The sequence below is a fragment of the Oncorhynchus kisutch genome, linkage group LG24 (genome assembly GCF_002021735.2).
Source record: "Oncorhynchus kisutch isolate 150728-3 linkage group LG24, Okis_V2, whole genome shotgun sequence".
In the NCBI taxonomy this organism is placed as follows: Eukaryota; Metazoa; Chordata; class Actinopteri; order Salmoniformes; family Salmonidae; genus Oncorhynchus; species Oncorhynchus kisutch.
The window spans coordinates 13,030,308-13,054,802 of record NC_034197.2 but is presented as its reverse complement, the minus strand read 5'-3'; the positions used below and the strand labels follow the sequence as shown (position 1 = coordinate 13,054,802).

General features: G+C 43.8%; 1 protein-coding gene across 2 annotated transcripts in view; it reads left to right on the top strand.

Moving 5' to 3' along the window:
* Window positions 1-11,238: 11,238 nt before the first annotated feature.
* The window catches only part of cd34 (CD34 molecule), a 34,318-nt gene continuing 21,061 nt past the window's right edge, over window positions 11,239-24,495 (top strand). The window contains exon 1 of one of the 2 annotated variants that reach the window (XM_020459419.2): window positions 11,239-11,507. In XM_020459419.2, coding sequence (XP_020315008.1) covers window positions 11,264-11,507 — 244 coding nt within the window. In that variant the 5' untranslated portion in view covers window positions 11,239-11,263. The remainder of the gene's footprint in view (window positions 11,508-24,495) is intronic. The other variant, XM_020459420.2, reaches the window with a different exon arrangement.

Genomic DNA, 24,495 nt, shown 5'->3' with positions numbered 1-24,495 from the left:
TGTCAGTAGACAACAGGTAGCTAGTTTTCACTCCTTTCCACCATTTGCTTTCAAGCCTTTTAAAAAAAAAAACGTTTACTATTTGCTAAACACAGCATGTTGTGCAGTGTCCCCTACCTCCCTCAATTACTGTTCAAAGCAAGCCATCTGTAATATACAATGTAAAGAATACATCTAAACCAACCCTCCTGTCTGTTTCTCTCACTTGCTCCCTCTTTCTCTCACTTCTTTTCTCTCCTCTCACTTTTCCGTTCCCTCTATCGTTTCCCTTTGTGCTCCCTTGGATCTATTGTCCAGACAGTGAACGTGCCTGGGGTAGCAAAGGCTTGCTTTCGGCACACTTCTTTGAGAATTATTTAAGGCTGAGGAGTTTCTGTGAAATGAATATTTGATGTAGAGGACCTGAGCGGAGTGCCTCTCCCCACCTCCCCTCTTCCACTAGCCCAATGCAACACTTCAGAGATGGGTTGAGGTGAGACGCCACACCCCCCTCCCCCTCCACCTTCACCCCCCCTACAAACACACTCCACCCATACCTTTTGTTTTAGTCAAGGGTAGAGTTACATTCTCAACACACAGGAAGAGCGGGTATGTTACACGTGGATATATACAGTGCCACACAAATGTGTTGATTCAGTTCTATCATACTCAGTTCTACTGCTTCGAGAGCAGTCTTTTTTTTTCTTCCCCCCCATGCCTCTCCAGTTCTTTACCACATAGTGTGCTGTCTGTGTCAAGAATATCGATGACATAATGCCAGGCTTCTTCAGTGTTTTAATCATGATGCTTTTTTTTCTAATCAACTTTTAATTCCTAGAATGGCCACTAGAGGGAGGTAACGAGCCGGACAGAAATGACTTTGCTTCCTATTAACGGCAGCTTGGTTTATTAGAAACATAGTCTTATAGTGTCCTCTTGTGGCCAACTCAATAGTTGTCCTTGTTTGTACTCAAATTCACTATAATGTATCACAAGGTCATGGCCAGAAAAGCCTGAAAGCAAAGAAGACAAGCTACACAATGTACAGTACCTTCAGAAAGTATTCACACCACAGGATTTTACCCACATTTTGTTATTACAGCCTGAATTTAAAATTGATTACATATAAATGTTTGTCACTGGTCTACACACAATATACCCCATAATGTCAAAGTGGAATTCTGTTTTTGATTTTTTTAAAAAATTTTTTACTAATTAATTAAATGAAAAGCTTATTTAGTCCTGAACTTATACACATACAATTATCTGTAAGGTCCCTCAGTCGAGCAGTGAATTTCAAACACAGATTTAACCACAAAGACCAGGGAGGTTTTCCAATGCTTCGTAAAGAAGCACAGCTATTGGTAGATGGGTAAAATAATAATAAAAAGCAGACAATGAATATCCCTTTGAGCAAGGATACAAGCGTCCTTCCTAACTCAGTTGCCGGCAGTTGGTGAAACATACTTAAGTAGTACTTGAAAGTATTTTTACGTAAGTAGTTTTGGTGGGTATCTGTACTTTACTTTAGTATTTATATTTTTGACAACTTGTACTTTACTTCACTACATTCCTTAAGAAAATTATTGTACTTTTTACTATGTACATTTTCCTTGACACCCAAAAGTACTTGTTACACTTTGAATGCTTTGCAGGATAGGAAAATAGTCAAATTCACACACTTATCAACCGAACATCCCTGGTCATCCCTACTGCCTCTGATCTGGCGGACTCACTAAACACACATGCTTTGTTTGTAAATGATGTCTGAGAGTTGGAGTGTGCCCCTGGCTTTCCGTAAACAAAAAATGGTGCCAACTGATTTGCTTAATATAAGGAATTTGAAATTATATATACTTTTACTTTTGATACTTAAGTATGTTTCAAACCAAATACTTTTAGACTTTTCCTCAAGTAGGATTTTACTGGGTGACTCACTTTTACTTAAGCCATTTTCTATTAAGATATCTTTACTTTTACTCAAGTATGAGGAAGGAAACCACCCCGGGATTTCTCCATGAGGCCAATGGTGACTTCAAATCAGTTACAGAGTTTAATGGCTATGATAGGAGAAAACTAAGGAGGGATCATCAAATACTAACCTAATTGGACAGAGGGAAAAGAAGAAGGAAAACAAATATATTCCAAAACATGCATTCTATTTGAAATAAGTCACTAAAGAAATTTGGCCAAAAATGTGGCAAAGTAAGTCACTTTTTGTCCTTAATACAAAGTGTTATGTTTGGGGCAAATCCAATACAATGCATTACTAACTACCACTCTCCATATTTGCAAGCATAGTGGTGATTGCATCAGGTTATGGTTATGCTTGTAATCGTTAAGGACTGGGAGTTTTTCAGGATAAAAAAGAAACGGAATGGAGCTAAGCACAGGCAGAATCCTCTGAAACCTGGTTCAGTCTGCTTTCCACCAGACACTGGGAGATGACTTCACCTTTCAGCAGGACCATAATCTAGACCGGAGTGGCTTACCAAGAAGACAGTGCGGGTTCCTGAGTGGCCGAGTTAGTTTGGACTTAAATCTACTTGAAAATGTATGGCAAGACCTGAAAATGGTTGTCTAGCAATGATAAACAACCAGTTTGACAGAGCTTGAAGAATTTAGAAAAGAATAATGGGCAAATGTTGCACAATCCAGGTGTGGCAAAGCTCTTAGACTTTCACGAGTGTAATAACAATAATCCATGCGTTTCACGTCTAGGAACACGCAGTAATACAAATCAAATGAAGCTTTATTTACACAGCGCATTTCAGACATGGAATGCAAATGCTATGTGCTTCACGGGGGGGAGAACAAAACGATTAACTAAAAAGACTATTCCAGTGACTGGGGGCATAGTAACTAAAAGCTGCCTCTCTATTCCTCTTGGTTCTAGGTTTTGGGATCGTTAAAAGGGCCAGTGCCAGGGGACCTGAGGAACCTACTGGACACACAACTTATGTCCGACATGTATTGGGGTACACAATCGTGGATTGATTTATAAACCAATAGGAGAATATTAAAATGAATTCTAAAACTCACAGACAGCCAGTCCAGAGGCTTTAAACCCGGTGTAATTTGTGCTCTCCATCTGGTCTTGGCCAGTACCTGTGCTGCAGCATTCTGTTTGTTTTGCAGTTGAGCAATGGCTTTCTTGGGTGGACCAGACAGGAGAGCATTACAGTAGTCATGCCTGCTTGTAATAAAAGCATAGATGAGTCTATATCAGCCTGAGAGAGAAACAGACGCTCCTTGAAACCGAAGTCATTCACCAGAGACCAATGACAGCGATTTGTATTTATTGGGGGTAAAGTTAAACTAAGCAATGACCTAACTGACACACGAGGCAAAGTATCAAATATTCTTGGTCATTTTTTTGAGTTAAGGTATATACACTGAACCAAAAGTTCAATGCAACATTTAAAGTGTTGGTCCCATGAAACATGAGCTGAAATAAATGTTCCCAAAAATGTACAAAAAGCTTATTTCTCTCAAATGTTGTGCAACAAATGTGCATACATCCCTGTTAGTAAACATTTCTTCTTTGCCAAAATAATCCATCCACCTGCCAGGTGTGGCATATCAAGACACAGATTAAACGGCTTGATCATTACACAGGTGCAGCTTATGCTGGGGACAAGAAAAGGCCACTCTAAAATGTGCAATGCCACTGATGTCTCAAGTTTTGAGGGCGCATGCTGACTGCACGAATGTCCACCAGAGCTGTTGCCAGAGAATTTAATGTTCATTTCTCTACCATAAGCCGCCTCCATCGTGGCTTTAGAGAATTTGGCAGTACATCCAACCGGCCTCACAACCGTAGACCACGTGCATGACATCATGTGGGCGATCGGTTTGCTGATGTCAATGTTGGTGGGTTTATGGTATGGGCAGCCATAAGTTCCGGTAGTGATGTGTGGGTTGACTCATAACCCACAGTTCCGTGGTTATATCTGCAGGGTGGGTGGTTTTAGGGTCATGAAATATTGTGTTGGTGGAGAGAGGGAGTGTGGGTGGGTGGGTTGAATAAAGAGAAACAATTAATTTTTTAAAATCCATAAATCTACAGTACCAGTCAAAAGTTTGGACACGCCTACTCATTCCAGGGTTTTTCTTTATTTTTACTATGTTCTACATTGTAGAATAGTAGTGAAGACATCACAACTATGAAATAACACAAATGGAATCATGTAGTAACCAAAGGTGACACCTTTTACTGTGGGAGTGTTCAAAGCACCGCAAGCACTGGCCACTCTGGATCTTCCACAAACAATCAGTGGAGAGACGAGTTAGTGAAGGTAATGTGAGTATTCACTCAACCCAATGTAAGAGTTTGAACAAAGAGGGAAAAGTGACACTCCCATCATGTCAGTACAGACCTTTTTATATTTCTCTGTGCTGGGCCCCTGTGGCCATCTGCCCCCTGCTGGTATACATAAACAGCACTGTCGTCCATCATCATGACGTTATCCTGCGTCACACTCACTCACTCACACATACATACATACATACATACATACATATGCAATATGTCTGAGCTGTGTGAGGAAGCGATCCTCCTCCACGTCCTTCACGGCAGCCTTGCACCTGAATAAGTCAGTTGTTATACCTGGGGTCAGGAGACGCTGGTGATACTGCCCTTTTAGGGACAGCGGGAAGAGGTTATAATACATAATCACCCGTCTCTACATGTGAGATATCAAGCTGCTGCAACAGAATAATAAGCCTGGTCGCAGATCAGACTGTGTGCTGAATGAATGTGAAAAAAGACCCTGTGGGTGCCCAGGGGTATGGGAACATGTAACCTTTCCCAGCAGGACCATGAGATGGGAGGGTGCCACTACACTGACCTCCCCTGCCAAGGCCTCAGCGATAGCCGCGTGATGCTTCTCTTTGCTGCTGCCATCTGGGTAGGGCTGGAGGACACACTGAGAAATGACACAAACACAAGACTGCAGGAGCTCGCAAGAGCCCATAAAAAACAGACCAAGGTCATTTCTGAGTGACAAATGTCTACATTTTCCTAGTATTTCAAAAACCAATGATTGCAAAGTTAAGCCAACCATATAGCTCATTTGAACCATTTCCACAGAAAAGTTTACAAACATTTACTTGAACAGTGGTAACAGAATGACAGTTCGTTCTGTTTCTGCTGTCATTCTGTTACTAAACTTCATCTGCACTGTTCAAGCAAATGTGTTTTTGTCAAATGGTCCTCGTGCGTAGAGGTGTATGGTTTGTTTGACTTTGCAATCATTGGTGTCTGTTTGACATATACCTTTTTAATGCACGAAATATGAGTCTCTGCATCCCTCTTAACGTGGACTCGCCCTTCTAACACGGGGCTGCCTAATTAACTCTTGACTAACTGATGAACAGTATGACTTACGTAATTGTAGTGGAAGGGCTCCAAAGATGAATGGGTCCCAACCAGCAGTAGAATAATCAGAGCCATCTGGGCGCTGCTTAATTAATTAATCCCACAAGCCTGATCTGGAAACACGGCCAAAGTGGAATCAGTTACAGCCATCTCCCTCTCTTTCTCTAGTAACTCACAGGATGAAACTAAAGTGGAAGTATTGTACTCAATACTGTCGCTGTACTAGTTTCCTCCGAAAACCAATGCATCCAGTTCGTTCTGGGCTTGTAAGTAAGCATTTCAAGGTGAAGTCTACACCGTATCGGTATGTGGTGCATTCGGTGCGTTGTATCCGGTGCATATGACAAATTAAGTTTGATTTGATTCCACACAAATGCCTTTTTCTACTGCATGTACGCTGATACCGCATTTGTATAATCAAATCTAACTGTATTGGTATATGATATAAAGGTAGATGGACGTATGTAGTAATTCAAGACAAAGGGGAAGACTAAAACCACATTCTTCTGCGCTGACCAGTGTTTAAGCACATACTCATGTTTATCTTTTCATGTCGCTCTCTCTTTTTTTTTCATCCTTTATTTATTCCTCCATTTTGTTCTTGTGCTTTCCTGTTCCTCTGTAGAAGTTAACCCCATAGTTCAGGTCCTCTGTGAGACCCAGATAACTTTTTTATTAGATTTTTTTTTACCCTACACATAAATCACTTCAAGAAGTCTACCCAGCCAGCAAATCACAGCCAATTAGTGGTTGTTATGAGACTCTCCGCTACTCTTTCTCTCTCCCCGTGGCTCTGGCCCTGCACTACAGGGAAGGGTGGAGGAAGGGAGGCAGGGGGAGAAGTGGAGATGATGAGTTATTGAGAAGGATGGATGGAGAGTGAAGGTGAGAGGTCCAAAACGACGAGGCAGTCAAACTCACACTGATGCCAAAATTGGCCAACGTTATAGAAGCAATCGAGAGAGTTCTTAGTAGAAGCATGTTTGTTTCATCTAAGTTGTGTGGCGTTTCATAGAATTTAAGCGGTACAGATGTGTTAGCTGTTTGGTTTATCGCCGTTGGAGATGTTGTTATTATTTTTTGCTGGACTGCTGATGTACGTGCAGGGCTGGGGTGTAACACACTGCCTGTCTCTCTTTCGCTGTGCGTTTGTGTGTGTGTGTGTGTGTGTGTGTGTGTGTGTACTGGCGGGGCCCTGTGGGTTGGTTTTATGGACAATAAAAGTATGCGCTCTCCTGAGACCAGCTTTATTAAAGCGGAACATCTGTAGGGAGAGGAGAACAGAGAAGCAAAGGAACTTGGCTCTACTCTTCCCTGTTTTGGGAAGTACATTGCAGCCTGCTCCAAATCGATAAAACGAGCAGGGCATGCAGGTCAGAAATGAATGGATGCAGATTGAGAGAACAAATCACTTGGACTATATTGCAACTTATTGACAGGCGCCCGGTCAAGTGGTCAACACTGTTTGGGCTACAATAATAATAAGGTAACATCCACTTTTTAGAATACATGTAGGTGATGTTTACATTCAAATGCAGTGCTGTCTTCCAGGAACATAACGTGGTTGTTGTGTCTTTCCTACCTTCCTGTTTGCCTCTGTCTCCCCTGACAGTTACCGAGATGACGCTAGTGGGACAAGTCCATAGCTGTCCCTCTGCATCAGGCCTTGGCAGAACCAGGGTTCCCTGATCGGTCTTCCCTCGGGACAGGGCTGGGCTGAACGGGGCCTCGTCATTGGCCAGCTGGACTGTCTGGAGCCTCTCAATTGTCCAGTACTCATAACAGAGCATTTCTATTGGCCTATACCTTTCAGAGCCTTAACACACACACACAGTGTCAAGCCACTGAGATTAGGGAACAGACAAACAGCAGAGAACATTGGACATGCTCAGAGTCTGTCAGTCTTCTGCATCATTGTGTAAGAACCCTGGCTGTGGAGAGTTGAGGCTTAGTGCTTCCATCACCTCGTCCATTAAATTGTCTCTCTTTCCACTACACACAGTGCATTCGGAAAGTATTCAGACTCCTTCCATCTTTCCACATTGTTACTTTACAGAAATCTTATCAATCTACACACACTGCACCATAATGACAAAGTGAAAACAGGTTTTTAGAAATGTTTGCAAATGTATTAAAATTCAAAAACATAAATATCTTGTTTTGCATAAGTATTCAGACCGTTTGCTATGAGACTCGAATTGAGCTCAGGTGCATCCTGTTTCCATTGATCTTCATTGATGTTTCTACAACTTGATTGGAGTCCACATTTGGTCAATTCAATTGATTGGACATGATTTGGAAAGGCACACACCTGTCAATATAAGGTCCCACAGTTGACAGTGCATGTCAGAGCAGAAACCAAGCCAAGAGGTAGAAGGAATTGTCTGTAGAGGAAGGGGGAGGGTACCAAAAAATGTCTGCAACATTGAATGTCCCCAGGAACAAAGTGGCCTCCATCATTCTTAAATGTAAGAAGTGTGGAACCACCAAGACTCTTCCTAGAGCTGGCCGCCCGACCAAACTGAGCAATCGGGAGAGACGGGCCTTGGTCAGGAAGGCGACCAAGACAGAGCTCTAGAGTTCCCCTGTGGAGATGGGAGAACTTTCCAGAAGGACAACCATCTCTGCAGCACTCCACCAATCAGGCCTTCATGGTAGAGTGGCCAGATGGAAGCCACTCCTCAGTAAAAGGCACATCAGCCCGCTTGGAGTTTGCCAAAATGCACCTACAGGACTCTCAGACCATGAGAAAGAAGATGCTCTGGTCTGATGAAACCAAGATTGAATTCTTTGGCCTGAATACCAAGCGTCGCGCTTGGAGGAAACCAGGCACCATCCTTACGGTGAAGCATTGTGGTGGCAGCATCATGCTGGGATGTTTTTCAGCGGCAGGGACGGGGAGACTAGTCAGGATGGAGGGAAGATAAATGGAGCAAAATACAGAGATCCTTGACAACCTGCTCCAGAGCTCTCAGTACCTCAGACTGGGGCGACGGTTCACTTTCCAACAGGACAACGACCACAAGGACACAGCTAAGACACTGCAGGAGTGGCTTTGGGTTCAAGTCTCTGAATGGCCCAACCAGAGCCCGGACTTGAATCCGATCAAACTTCTCAGGAGAGACCTGAAAATCGCTGTGCAGCGACGCTCCACATCCAACCTGACAGAGCTTGAGAGGATCTGTAGAGAATAATGGGAGAAACTCCCCAAATACAGGTGTGCCAAGCTTGTAGCGTCATACCCAAGAAGACTCGAGGCTGTAATCGCTGCCAAAGGTGCTTCAACAAAGTACTGAGTAAAGGGTCTGAATACTGTAAATGTGATATTTTAGCAGGTTTCTTTATAATACATTTGCAAACATTTCTAAACCTGTTTTTGCTTTGTCATTATAGGGTATTAATAAGGCTGTAACGTAACCAAATGTGGATGAAGTGAAGGGGTCTGAATACTTCCCGAATGCACTGTACGTGGGAGAGGACTGGACTCTGGTCAGGGTCTCCTGTTAGTGAAGAGATTTACAGCAGAGAAATCCCCAGCTGCCACAATCACAAGGTCAGGAAAGCCTTCACATTGATTCTGACTGCTGGGAAAGATACGGTGCCTGCTGCCACGGTGATGGGTGCTCCTGGCTGGGGAGGGTGTGTGTGCACGTTGTGACGACCCTCCGACTCTGTCTGCTGTATTCTTTCTATTTGCTCTTGTTTTCCTTATTAGGATGTTGGCGGGCGGAACTGGGAGGGTCGTGGGACACATGGGACACACCTGGGCCCGGGTGTGTCCCGGGATAAATATATACCTCTTCCCCATTCATTGAGGAGACTCTCTCCATGCAGACACACTGATAGAGTTTGGTTGTGGCCTGTTGGTTTGTTTGTTTGCTTTGCCACCTTTCAACACCACTCATTACACTACTGATTACTGACTACACACACCATTGTTAATTGTATTTACGTTACCTCAATAAATATATTTGTGTTATTCCTAATCTCCACGTCGTCTCCCTGTTTGTTACAGACTTCGAGCCGGTTCGTGACAAGATGGGGCTCGTCCGGGATCATAAGGTAGCTTCCTAGACATTTTGTCGTACAGCGCTTTGTTGCGTTATGAAGGACTGATACTAGCGTCGTTGGGATTACCATGTGTGTTGTGTTTGGGAGAAACTCGGGAGGGGCTTTTGTTTGCATATTTTGTTACAGCTTTTTTTGAGTTGTAATGTTTGGTGCCCAGAATTGGTTGCCTTTGTTTGTTTGGTAAACTTGCCACAGCGGTGGATAGTTGTGTGCTGCGTTGGAGAGAGTACATTGGTTAGTTTCCAGGTCCCTAACCAGGCTGGAGACTCTTGCTCTACTCGCTGTTGGGACATCGGTCCGAGGAGGTGAGTACAGTCGGCTGTGTACCTCAGTCGGAGATATGAGTAGAGTGGTGGCACTTGCTACCTGGAGCTATAGCCTTTTCCCCCCATTAGGCTTAGCGACGTGTTTCACTTTGGAATACGTTGGTTATTTTGTTGTTTGTGTGTGGTGTCTGTGGCCTGAGGGGGCACATCCGTGGCTTGGGGGAATCTGCCAGCGTGCTGGGTGGTTTATTTCCTTGCCAGCTGGCTACAGTGCATAATTACCCACCGCAAATCCGCATGAAGACTAGGGTTGAGTTACTGTAGGTTTTGGGGAAGCTCCATATATATCTCATCTCTCTTCTGTGGTGCCTGGTGTGATTGTCATTACTACACACACCATTGCTAATTGTATTTGCGTTACCTCAGTTCATAAATATATTTTTGTTGTTCCTGATTTCCACCTTGTCTCCCTTTTTGTTGCGGACATCGAGCCGGTTCGTGGCAGCGTGTGCGCTCGGGAATGTGTGTACTACGATCTAGTCTGCTCAGCATTTAGAAAGGGTGGGCATGAGGAAAGGGTCAGTAAAGGGATCGGATTACCACACCCCAGTCAGTCCCTAAAGAAAGTGAACATACACAGGGACTAGCAGGAGTGTCCCAGTCCCCGACACTTGCGTTGATTCAGCCCCATCTGGCCCGATTGTTTCACCAGGAATTTTGCAGGTGATCCCCAGTCTGGCTGTATTTACAAAGAGAGAGAAAATAAACTGCTGGATCCCAAATGTTGCTTGGATAGGGTATGAGATTGCAAAACACTGTGTGTGTTTGCATATGGCATGGGTGTATAGGGTGATTTTGTTTGTGTGTGGGGATTTCTGTGGGTGTGAGCAGCCGCACCGGATGTAACTGACTCACCAGTCCAGGGACAAACTTAAAGCCCAGGCGGAGTTGAATGGAGTGATGTGGAGAGATGTGATGTTTGATGCAATGCACTGCTACAGGCCTCTGAGCTATGTAGCTCAATATTAAGCAGGCGGGCAGACCAGGGGAGATCGCTTCCTGTTTACCAGGTGCATCTTCAAAGGAGAACTGATCAGACAAGCCCCTCCAGAGCCAACAGGCTGACTGGGATGTCTCAGTTAGGGTTCGATACAGCGAGTCATGTTGTGGTCTACTCCAAATATACAGCGGAGGTGCTAGTTCACATGTATCGTAAAGCTTGATTTTAGGGATTATTAAAAGAATGTACAGTTTAGATGGCAAACCACTCTCAGCAATAGCTTTCCAGGTTTGTGGAAATAGCTGGATAGGTTTGCTGATCCAGACAACAGCGCACAAATTCTGAATAGACAGATGTGATAATGCACACCCGGATTATATTACCACTCACACAGACCTACTACGCCCTGCTCACGCCCTGAATCACTTTCTACACACACGCACACGCATACACATGAAAACGTACAGCTGCATGAGAAGAGTTTAACTCAGCCAGTCAGAAAAGGGGTGTGGTGAAGGAGACTGAGAAGGAGGGATAGAGAGAGAGGGGGCAAAGGAGAGAGGCCATATGAAACCAGCAGAGCATAAGCCACGCTTTATCCTGCCAGTCTGTCCCGCTCTGCGAGCACAGGAAACACGCGACTCCCCCAGCCCTCACTCACTCATTCATCACGCTCTTTCACACACTTCTACAGACACACACACACAGCGGCTCACAAAGGACTGGAGGATGGCTGTGTCCATGAGAAGAATGAATGGGTCCTGGAGAGGGATGGCTCTAGCCCTGGTTCTCTGTACTCTGCTCCTACACAGTGAGTACTACACCTCTTAAAGCCTCCCCACCTGGCTCTGTGTCTTACATGCTCAGTCTTAAACTATGGTTGAGTCAGTAAGCGAACTCTTGTAGTCCTTTGTCTTCTCTCTGAATCTGAGAAGCTAGGAGAGAGTTAGAAGGTGACCAAGGCAGAGTATGGGGGAGAGAGTTTGTGAGCAAGCAGGATGACGCAACATGAACTCGTAACTTAAACTTTATGCCAAGATGTGAACGTGCCAATCAAATGTACCATGATGTAATTCTCAGCACCTTAAATAGCATGTGAGTTTTCTCACAAGTGTGTTCAGCAATGCTTGTGTTATTATGTGACATGAAGCAGTTTGGAGAGTTATAGGGCTGGTGAAAAGTTCTAGCGGTGGCCAGCTGACAAAGGGGCCTCATGCAACTGCTCTGGAGTGGAAAGCTGCCGTTGAGAATAATTGGAGACTACATCCTGAGAAGGGTTTGTGTGTGTGTGAACATAAAGATGTTTCATTGTCACATACACCGGATAGGCGCAGTGAAATGTGTTGTTTTACAGGGTCAGACAGAGTAGTACTGCGCCCCTGGAGCAAATTAGGGATAAATGCCTTTCTCAAGTGCACATTGACAGCTTTTTCACCTTTGTCGGCTCGAGTATTTCGAACCAATGCTCTAACTGCTGGTTTATCTGCCGTTTGCGTGTGCGTGTGTGTGTGTGTGTGTGTGTGTGTGTGTGTGTGTGTGTGCGTGTGCGTGTGCGTGTGCGTGTGCGTGTATGGGTGGAGAGCAAGCTTTTTCCAAAACAGGCTCCGCTCATTTCTGAAACATGGAGGTCCATTAAGCATATTTTATTCAGACGTAATCTTTTTAAAAATAGGGAAATATACTTCTGGGAGTTCAATCGGCATCTCTGCAGTGTGTTTTGGGGCTCTTTCCATCTGCGTCCAGAAGTTGAATCGGAGAAGGAAGCTTATCCTGTGTCTGATTTCCTGCTTGTCCTCTGAAGATGCAGGATGTGATGGGGAATTGCCCGTACATTATCTGTTGATTCAGCAGGATGTAAAAATAGGTCCCTTAACGGACGCCCCTTAGGTTGGTGGCAACCGTCAAACTGTATGTGTGGTGGGGATTTCTGTTTAAACGGGGACCTCTTTTTCCCTCATGTTGGGAAGGTGAGGGTAGAAGGTTCAGCAGTCTGGTCCAAATCACATCGTTAAGTCTGTTAATATAGATGATAATTGCAGAGTGTTGTGGCTTGGAGAGTTTAGTACCGGCTCATCTGGGCCCAGGGACAGTAAAACATTAGTTCTCTGGCACATTGTGAACACTCTGCCAGACCAACCAACAGGAGGAAAATAAACGGTGTAAGGCTTAATGTTACCCCGAAGTGGACCAGAAGGCGTCCGAAAGAACACGCTCTATACACACGGCACATTGGAAAGGCACCATGTGTCACGAACCGGCTCGAAGTTCGTAACAAAAAGGGAGACGACGTGGAGATAAGGAATAACACAATGTATTTATTCACTAAAGTAAACTAAATACAATTAACAATGGTGTGTGTAGTCAGTAATCAGCAGTGTGAGTGAGTGGTTGCGTGTATAAATGTGATAATGAGGGGTGTTGAAAGGTGCCAACGCAAACAAACAAAACAGCCACAAAAATGCCACAACCAAAATCCATCAGTGTGTCTGCATGGAGAGAGTCTCCTCAATGAATGGGGAAGAGGTGCATTTATCCCGGGACACACCCGGGCCCAGGTGTGTCCCATGTCGCCGACGTCCTAATAAGGAAAACAAGGAAGGAGGTAGAGTACAGCAGACAGAGTGGGAGAGTCGTCACACATGCCGATTGGAGCAGTCTGGTTATTAGATTCACAAGATTTTAATGGAAGTTCATTAAGGGACACCCCCCCCCCCCCCCCCCATAGGTCATGAAGGATGCGGTTTACTTTTGGCATTAAACAGCTATAGTGTGATTTCTTTCCTTTTGACTGTATCATTGGAGGGTACCCGAACAAACGGTTAGATGTTCAACTAACTATCAACTATTTAGGTTTATATTGTGAAATTGGTTGAATCAGAACACTACTGTACGTCAGTAAAATGTTACCATTCCTGTTTCAGGTTAGCAGCTTTTTCAGCTCTTGCTTTCACTTAGAGAATCAATAGCACAGGGGTGTTGCCACAAGTCCCCCCCTATCTCCTCCCCCATTCCAGACACAGCCAACCACGCTCCACTGGTCACACTCACCTGCAACATAGTTGACACTTGTGCCAAAGGCACCGCTATGTGAATTTGCCAATGAATGCTCAGCATTTGGAACATATTTGAAAAACCTCTGCCAAACCCAGAACATAAACGGCCGTAGATTGTTGCCAGGGTGATTCAGTTCTGTGTGTATGGCCGAGATCATTGGCATGTTTTGTAGAAGCTGGTGGTACTGCTTTTGAAATGTAAAGATATTCACGCCCCTGATGAGTCTATAGAGAGGCCATGTGTTCCATATCAGCCCCCTGTTATTGACACTTTTCTGTCCCTCTTCTAAACTACATGAAGAGGTTGGATGTTAAGTTCCACGAAAATGACATATTGTCAAAGAGAAATACTATTTTAATGTTTCACAGTGAATTAACATTGTATCTATATTGGGGAGGGGTTTTTATCATGTCTTGGTAAGTTGATGAATCCAGCATCAGTCCAGAGGACAGTTGTGGTCTTGTTCTTGAAGGGTATTTGCTGTGGATAAGGTTTAATCAATGACACAGTGGAATTAGGGCCAGTGATGTAATCAACCCTGGGAGGAGAGGCAGCTGATTCCAGAGTTCTATTAAATAACCTTGTTTGTGCTTCTACTCAAAAGAGCCAAACATGAGCCATTACAGTACAGGCCTCTGGCTATATCTGGAAACTAATAAACTCATACCCCAAGGGCCACTGGGCTTATCTTTCATACAAACATGCATGTTTGTGGATAGTCTGATGGCAGCATAGCATGGAAAGCCTCTGGGGAGATATCATTGAGGTCAACCACATGACCCCCCCCCCCCCCCCCCAAGACACTGGAGCTCCACTGTGGTGAGTTACAGTTGGAAGCTACAGTTAGTTGGACCGTCATCTGCACCAGTTGCAGCGTGGCTATGGTGACTCAAGGTTTATCGTGGGTAACTGAGATGGGAGTCCTCTGTAACTGTAGTCATTAGGGCTCCTAAGCACCTGACCACAGAAGGCCATGCATTCCAGTTGTAGATGCAGGGCTCAGATGTTACAGCAGGAATGCCAATGCAAACCTTTTTAGAGGTGTCAACCACTGAGACCAACAACCCAACCAACCAAAATTGGTCGTGTGAAAGTTCACACAACATTCATTAGGTCGCAGCAAATGTTTTTGTAACACAAAAACTATCCAGTCGTGCTGATGATAATATAATTTTTGTACCAAATATTTGCCTGATGTTCTAAGAACGTTCCTAGAAAACATTTCATCTGTTCTTTTAAGGTTCCCAGAATGTTTCATTAAGTTGTGGGATTTAAAAAAAAAATATTTTAGGGGTGCAAAAAACATTCACCTGATGTTACAAGAACGTTAGCAGAACGCATTTAGTCTGTTCTGTAAAGGTTCCCAGAACGTTTCTTTAGCTTGTTGGAACATTATGGGGATATGACGAAAGTTTTTTATTTTTATACACACTAATAATTCGATAATCATAATAGTCCAAATGGAATACGCCGACTTTAAAACATCTGCTTTTCTGAGCAGTCTTTCAGATGATCAGGACAAGTAAATGGTTTAATCGGTTTAATAAAAACTCCAAATATACGTCTTTCAAATAGTTTTCACACACAAACTTCATATGTCCGTTATTTTCTGGAATAGGCTTCTCAAAAATAGCATGGTTGCTGTGGTGGAACGTTTTATTTTAATTGGCGATTTTCCTGCATTTATCAAAGTCCTATCAGGTAGTCTGAGTTCACATGTGTCCGTGTACACAGGGTTATTAGTGAAATCGTTCGTCTTACAAAACATTCAAATATTTAAATAAAACTATATTAATCTGAATATTCACAATTATCATATTATTGTGTGCATGTAACCAGTGGCGGCCCGTCATCCAGGGTAGGTGGGGCTCCGCCCTAACTGTTTTGAGACCCACATTTTTAGCAAAGAAATATACTTTGGGGTGGGGGGGGGGGGGGGCTTGCCTGTTTTGCATGTTATTTTGGCATTAATGCATGTCACATCAGTTTGCAAACAATGTCAAAAATATACATCATTGAGTTAATATAGCCGCATACAAACATGGTCTCTTTTGTTTTCTGGAGTAAGGCAGCTCCAAAATGCAGGTTTTTCAGCCTAGCTCAGTGCTTTCTGTGGTGGTGGGGCAAGCCAGCAGAAAATAGGAGCGATTGGCTTAATGTTCTGTCACTCATGGGGACACTATGTCACCACCAAGTGTAAGTCCTTGGTAAGGGTAGACATCGAAAGTTCAAGCCCTTTGGGTCAGGCCATAGTTACATTAGTAGTGCCCTTCCAAGAAGGCTCAAGGTCATTGGCCACAGATAAAATGACATCAAATCACGTTATATGTACAGTAGCTTTGATTGGACTGATAATGTCAACATCTAACTTTTGAAAATCTTAGCTAGCAGTCATCATGAATCAAGTCGACAATCTACTGGCAAATCCTTTTTAAATTATAGATAAAATGTATTGGTGCTCATCGGCCATTGGACATAAACATTACACAACAAATCACGAACTCAACAATGAGTGGTTTGAAAGGAATCGGTGACAGTGGCTAACGAGCTCCGACTGGGAAAATCAGTGTTGAACGGTCATCCAACTCGGGATTGTAAATCCAGCCTCTTTCTCTTTCGTTGATGAAATGAAGGACCGACGCACATTTCCATTAAAAAATAAAATGTAACCTTTATTTAACTAGGCAAGTCAGTTAGCAACAAATTGTTATTTACAATGACAGTCTACCCCGGCCAAACCCGGACGACTGTGCACCGCTCTATAGGACTCCCAACCACGGCCGGATGTGAGCCAGCCTGGATTCGAACCAGAGACTGTAGTGAGGCCTCTTGCACTGAGATGCAGAGGCTTAGACCACTGCGCCACTTGTCAAACATGTCTTATATGCTGCTGCATAAATGATGTAATATGCCAGGGAGATATGTATACTGTAGCTAAGAAAGTAATACTAAGTGTATGTTGTGTAGTAAGCTGGGTTAGGCTTAGTTATTGACTACGTCCATCCTGGCTCGCTCATTAATGTCTTAATCGAAATTATGCCTCTTATCCGCTTGTCGTCCCCTTATGCCATAGTTTGTACCGCTCAATTGTCAGTAGAAACCATATTTTGTTTAAGCAAGTCAGCCATATCAGCTATGGTTTTTTTAAAGGCCGTAAATGAGGCATAATTAACTGTTTCGCTGCCAGACAAGGCTCTGCTGATAGCCAGGTGTAGCAGTGGTAAGGTGTTGGGACTGCTGTTGGGACAGCTTTATGTCGGCCCTAACAGTTTATGGGCACCGTTTGTCACCGTTATAGTGCAATTCATGTATTGTTTAGTGTTGTGGCTTTGCTGGCATGCATCCCACGTTGTTTGTTTTTTGCCTCACCATGACATACATGCTCAAATCGCCACTGCATGTAACCGTACTCTGAACCAACTCAATGGTGTGTTGAGCTAACCCGACGTTCTCTTCATATCCAAGCCTGCTGTTTAAACTACGCACTTTCCTCACGAACACTGATATCGTTTGTTTCCGTTTCCCACTGCTTCGATTCAGCATCTAGACAGTGTCAAATATGCATCACCGAAACGGACTGGGTCATAAATGCTGCATGATGTCATATCAACGCCTCTTGGAATACATGAACGCGAGGAGCCGTGGCGTCTGTAGAGAGGGGGGAATCTAGCTCTTACCTTTACAGGTATATGGAGAAGAGAAAATTACACTTGAATGTGTTTTAATTTCACGGTTGGGTTGGTACTCCAGTAGCTGCTAAAGGTGCCACTAACTCAGTGCTTGTGGCACAGTGGAGTGAGCCATTGCATTCCAAAGTATTTGCATCCATTCAGAACGGCTGAAGTGGGACAGACACAATGTGCATTCCTATCATTTGGGGGAATTCCAATCCTGTGCTCTCCTCACACCACGTCCTTTTACACGTCTGAGTATGTTGTCTCTATGACAACCGCTTGATTGATGTTTTGACAGCCCGGCTAGACATTCAGGTTAGCAGTGAAGCATAAAGTCTGGACAAAAATACAGACACCAAAAGCAGCACAGTGAAGACCAACACAAAGAGGAGTGATGGCTCTATGTTTGAGCCGGTTGGACGCCAGAGTACCCGTAGTTGGAGTGGGATCGGTTCTGAATCTCGTTTCTGTGATATAAACTAACAGACAAAATTAAAAAGTTCAGTTTAAGGAGAGGCATCCCATTACCAATGGGGAGATAAGATTGTGCCCTTCAAGTCTCCATGCTTTGACTCTGCAATGCTCTCAGACAACATCTCCGGCCAACATAAACAAGGGCAGAATATTGGCACATTTTCTCATGGCCCTCGGATATTGACTAGCATTCCATCAGTCCCAAGTCAGAATGGTTAACGTTGGACTCACGTCATCCAGAGTGGGGTGTGGGGATTTTTACGTAACCGGCTGGCAGATAACGGTCTTATGACCGAGTGAGAGCAGGGTGTTGGGTGTGTGTCCTCTTTGGACTAGAGCTGGATGACAGTTAACTGGCAGTTTCCTCCGTGGTTTTGTAAAGACAAATATGTACCAGTCAAAATGAAGTTGAAATCATCTTGTTTGTCGGTGTCATTTCTGGTTCGAGGGCCCGACAGGAAATTTTCTCACAAACAAACACAACCGCTCCCCTTTGTCCAGTCGATTACCTCGAACTCTGGACTATATCAACACACACACGCCATATCAAAGACCTCCTCCAATAACAAAGAGCCGTTCTCTTCAACAGAAAATCTCCATTTGGGCTTCTATCAAAACTTAAACGAAGGCAACAAACCCAAGGTTAAGCACAATCACTACCGCCGACAATTACCTTTCCAGGACAAGGGACTGGACAAAGACAAAAGACTGTAGACTCTAGCAACAATATTTACCCAGCTAAACAGTCTTAATGAATTAGAGACGGTGTGTTACCATTCAAATATTGCTCTCATCATTATGACTGTTTCTAGCAATCTTTTTTGTTCCTTATTCCCCTGGCACAGTTTTACAACTGTTGTGGCTTTAACAAAATCTGCATCCCAAATACCACCATCTTCTCAACATGGTGCACAACTTTTTAACAGAGCCCTATGGACCCTGGTCAAAATGATTCCACTCCACTAGGGAATTACGGTGGCATTTGGGATTATACCAAGCAGCAACAACATTCAACTCCTCTCCGCCACATTCTCTTTCATTTCAACTCACCACCGCAACCTGCCAGAGAGAAGAAACATTTTGGGAGCTTCTAGACAACACTCCTCCAGACTAAAGTCAGTGAATCTAATGAACAACCATGAAATTAGGGGACATTTCAAAACACCGACATGGACTCACGCTGTGTCTGTGCGTCTTTCTCCAATGCTTACATGAGCTCAGCCTCTGTGTTGAAACCGTATCACAAATTGAACTCATGGTCATTTGACGTCACAGATTGTCAGAATAGAAAACCACAGTGGGTTTACAAGAACAGTAAGTGTATGGCAAGTGTACATCGAAGGCAAGACATGCTTGTCAAGAGAAGGCAGAGTGAGGCACGGCTCTCAAGGGTGTTTAGTTTAGCCTGGGGAACAAAGGATTTTTAATGAGGGTTGGCTGAGGCCCTTTCACTGCTAGAGTAATTGCTCCTGGTAATTAATGTTCAGCTAGAAACTCGTTGGGGCCCTTTATGCTGCTGGCTAATTTGAAAACATAAGATTACATCCTGTTCCTGCTTTTAATGGCACTTTCTCTGTGTGTGTATGTGTGTGTGTGTGTGTGTGTGTGTGTGTAGGGGCCCTGGTGTCTGGGAAGGTCTCAATGTGCAGGGTAATCAGGGCGTTTAACCAGTCAGTCTTTTATTCTTCACTCCCTAAACCACTGCATAAAGCCATCCAGTGGAGGAGGACTATAAATGTAGATATCCTAAACACAGCCTCTCCCCATTCTCTTCCCACTCTGATGTCAAAAAGCTGTGGGAACTCATCCAGCAAAATCTGCACTCAGCAACAGTAACAGCCCAGGCAGCTTTGGTTCTGACAGTGGGAGCTGTGAGGCGAGGAACAGGCCTGTCAGAGCAGCTGGTATTTGGTCTGTATCCCAAATGGCACCCTATTCCCTACATAATGCACTACTTTTGACTGGAGCTCTATGGGCCTTGGTAAAAAAGTAGTACACTATGTAGGGAATAGGTTGCCACTTGGGATGCAACTTTGGTGTAGAGGAGCGAGGAGCCGGCCCAGTCCTTCAGTAATGAGATGAATGGACTATTTAGGAAACAGAGGCTTAAGTTACGGAGGGGCTGCCTGCCCAAACTATTTTGATGAGAGCGTTGTTAGTGCTGGAAAAATACCATGCCCATTTATCAAGCTTATAACAAAGCCTCATCCACATTCAGGCCTTTTTAGCCCTAGAATTGATTTCAAAAGCAGATTTATGGAAATTGATTCTTGGCATAGTCCACAACAAAGTTGTGACAGTCACAATATGTAGAATAATGCCTGTGGCAGTATAGAACCTTACATGTAGCCTATGAGTGATGGCTCTCTGTCGTTATGAGGTAACTGGTGAACCTGCTGTGTGTGTTTCTATGGGAGGCCTGCTGGGTATTATCGATGGCCCCAGCATACTCACCTCTGAGGCTTAGTGAAGTCTCAGCATGCGCGTGCCGTGAGAGCCATATTCTGTCCAAGGATGTGCATGGATCATAACATTCCACCGTCGGTCGCGAAAAACACTTAGATGTTGCCACAGTGGATAGCAGCCGTTTTACAGGCTGCTGACCAATTCTGCTATTGTTTTTTGTTGTTGCTGATTTGAACTTGTTCGAGTCTATCCTATCAACGGGACTTGAACTGTAATGTTCTTTGTTTCAAGGAGTTGCCCCCACAGTGACCAGTACAGATGGACTTGGTTGACTTGCTGACTAGTAGGAATGGGATCCCTTTTCAGCCTCCGTGGAAATCCACCCTGGCCTGGGTCTGAGGCGGGGCGGGCGAGGGGAGGGGGGGGCCTCTATTAGGAGAACACGAGACTTCAGTTTTATAGCGCAATTGAAATTGAAAGGGAATTACCAATTGAGCCGACATACAGTATCAGTCAAATGTTTGGACACACCTACTCATTCAAGATTTACTATTTTCTACATTGTAGAATAATAGTGAAGACATCAACTATGAAATAACCCTTATGGAATCTTGTAGTAACCAAAAAAGTGTTAAACAAATGAAAATATATTTTATATTTGAGATTCTTCAAAGTTGCCACCCTTTGCCTTGACAGTTTTGCACAAAGAATATTCCAAAACATGCATTCTGTTTGCAACGAGGCACTAAAGTAATACTACAAAAAATGAATACAAAGTGTTATGTTTGACGCAAATCCAACACAACATATTACTGAGTACCAATCTCCATATTTTCAGCATAGTGGTAGCTGCATCATGTTATGGGTATGCTGGTAAATTGTTAAGGACTGGAAAAATCTTCCGGATAAAAAAAGAAACAGAGTCAAAATCCTAGAGGAAAACCTGGCTGTCTGCTTTCCACCAGACACTGGGAGATGAAATTACCTTTCACCAGGACAATAACCTTAAACAGAAGGCCGAATCTACACTGGAGTTGCTTACCAAGAAGACAGTGAATGTTCCTGAATGGCCAAGTTACCGTTTTGACTTACATCTGTTTGTAAATCTATGGCAAAACCTAAAAATGGTTGTCTAGCAATGATCAACAACCAACTTTGACAACTTGACGAATTTTGAAAAGAATACTGGGCAAATGTTGATCTTAGACTCACTGAGAGACTCACGGCTGTAATCGCTGCCAAAGGTGATTCTAACATGTATTGACTCAGGGGGTTGAATACTTATCTAATCAATGTACTATATATTAATGTGTATTTTTTTTCCCATGTTTTTATTTAAAAAAAAATCAAATATTTGCTTTTTTCTTCTCCTTTTGACATTAGTATTTTGTGAAGATCATTGACAAAAAAGTGACAATTAAATACATTTGAATCCCACTGTAACACAATAATGTGGGAAAAGTCAAGAGGTGTGAATACTTTGAAGGCACTGTATATGTACTTATTATCGCTAATAATGCTGTGTGCCTTTTTTAAATCTATAACTGTGCTTCCTGTTGTTGCAGGAACTGCCATCTATGTCAGTCTGCTTGTGGAAATTAGTTTGTGGTTAACAAAATGTACCTGTTAGCGTGCATTAAGGCACATCACCCAAGGGAGGGGGAAGTTCCCGAGCCCAGAAAAGAAATATTGGTTCATAAGCTTAGCCAAGTGTGCGTCCTTTGTGAGTGTCTCCAGAAGCTGACGATGCATTGACAAACGCATTCTGTCCAAGAAGTATTACTTGACACTGTATTGACGAAGTAACTGCTGTGTTAATGAAGTACTGCTTAATAGTCATGCCGTCCTAAGGAAGTTATTTTTGTGTATTATTTGAGTCCGCCTCCCCTTCAGTTCGGCGGTGAGCCCAAGGGTGTAGGCCGAGCCTGAGGCTTGTCTGTCTCTGAGTGGCTTCTGACGTCAAGGGGCTCCTGATCGTCTGCCTGAGACTAGGCAGGGCTAGGGAGAGAGACAGACAGGGATTCCCCAGGGAGACTGACATCTGCAGTGCTGAACCCCACCCTGTTGGAGGCCCCCAGGACCCTACCCTGCTACAGGCCAGGCCACATCCACAGCCCTCCCCAGGCCCTAATTACAGAGGGGTTAGAGAGGCCATGCTCTCTGCGTGACCCTTTAATTCAGTGTGGAGATGTTTGTTTTGGTTCAGTCTCTATTCTCCTTCCCCACCCTGCATCTCTTACACTAGGATAACAAAAAGGGTCAGAGATGGCTATCGCAATGGGAAAAGGTTTCGGAAGAGTAGAGGGAGCGAGGAAGAGACAGGGACACGTGAGAGTAAGTGCGAATAGCAGACATCTTCACAATAAATCAGCAAAAACGTAATAATATTTACATGACATTTTAGTCATTTTCAGACGCTGTAATACCAAAAGCAAGCATCTACAAAAGAGCCCAGTAAATCATGGTTTAATGGTCTGTAATTGAGGCATTGTGGTGGGCGACGAAAGCAGACAGATACGTGGCATGGCCAGTGGTGCAGAGTAAACATGATGCCACACAGTTTGTTGATCTCTCCACACGACATTCCTCCTGGCTGGGCTGGGGAGTCGGCCGCGTTCAGCTAGATCGTTTACAGCAGCCAAATGGCAAAAGTCACTCAAACCTCAGTCGTGTGCTCCTTAGACCCTCCTGGGGATATGGGGGGGGGGGGGCACTGGGTCATTTTCTAGTGCAAGGTCACACACACGGATACCAAACGCACACATGAAGATTCACTGGGGCTTGAGGTGAGTGGACATGTTCCACTGTTCTCCATGACCTCTTCTATTAGGTGTGCTCATCAAGACGTCTCTCTGTTTCTGTTCAAATCAAATAAAAGTGTACTGGTTGCGTGCACAGTTTAGCTGATGTTATAGCGGGTGCAGAGAAGTGCTTGTTTTACTAGCCCCTAACAGTGCAGTAAAATGTCAAACAAGTACACAAATAATCAACAATAGAAATCAAGAGATGTCAATGAATCCAGTTAACAACTCGAACACTATCAGTAACCAAAATGCAATCTATGCGTATATACACCAAAAATATATACTAAGATTGGTTCTTGGATGTACACAGAGAGCAACATTAATAATATGCATGTCAATCTCTCCTGGCTCAAAGTGGAGGAGAGATTGACTTCATCACTACTTGTATGTGTGAGAGGTATTGACATGTTGAATGCACCGAACTGTCTGTTTGAACTACTGGCACACAGCTCGGACACCCATGCATACCCCACAAGACCTGCCACCGGAGGTCTTTTCACAGTCCCCAAGTCCAGAACAGACGATGGGAGGCGCACAGTACTACATAGAGCCATGACTACATGGAACTCTATTCCACAGTACTACATAGAGCCATGACTACATGGAACTCTATTCCACAGTACTACATAGAGCCATGACTACATGGAACTCTGTTCCACAGTACTACATAGAGCCATGACTACATGGAACTCTATTCCACATCAAGTAACTCATGCAAGAAGTACAATTAGAATTAAAAACCAGATCAAAAATACACCTTATGGAACAGCAGAGACTGTAAAGCAACAAACACAGGCACAGACACATGCATACACACACATAACATACACACTATACACACACACATGAACACATGGATTTTGTGTTGTAAATATGTGGTAGAGTAGGGGCCTGAGGGCACACACTTAATATGTTGTGAATATATTGTAATGTTAAAAAAATGTATAATTGCCTTAACTTTGTTTGACCCCAGGAAGAGTAGCTGCTGCCTTGGCAGGAACTAATGGGGATCCATAATAAACCCCAGGATGAGTAGCTGCTGCCTTGGTCAGGTACTAATGGGGATCCATAACAAATACAAATACACTGAGTATACAAAACATTATGAACACCTGCTCTTTCCATGACAGACTGACCAGGTGAATCCAGGTGAAAGCTATGAACCCTCATTGATGCCAACTGTTAAATCCACTTTAATCCGTGTAGATGAAGGGGAGGAGACAGGTTAAAGAATGAGTTTTTAGGAAGGTGTTCCTAATGTTTTGTTCACTCAGTGTATGTACAGCAGTATATATTTCAGTGAGATATGTCAAGAATCCAGTAGATGAATAAACAGTGTGAAAAAAGTATAAAATGAATGGTCCAGTGTTTTAATGTCTTCATATAC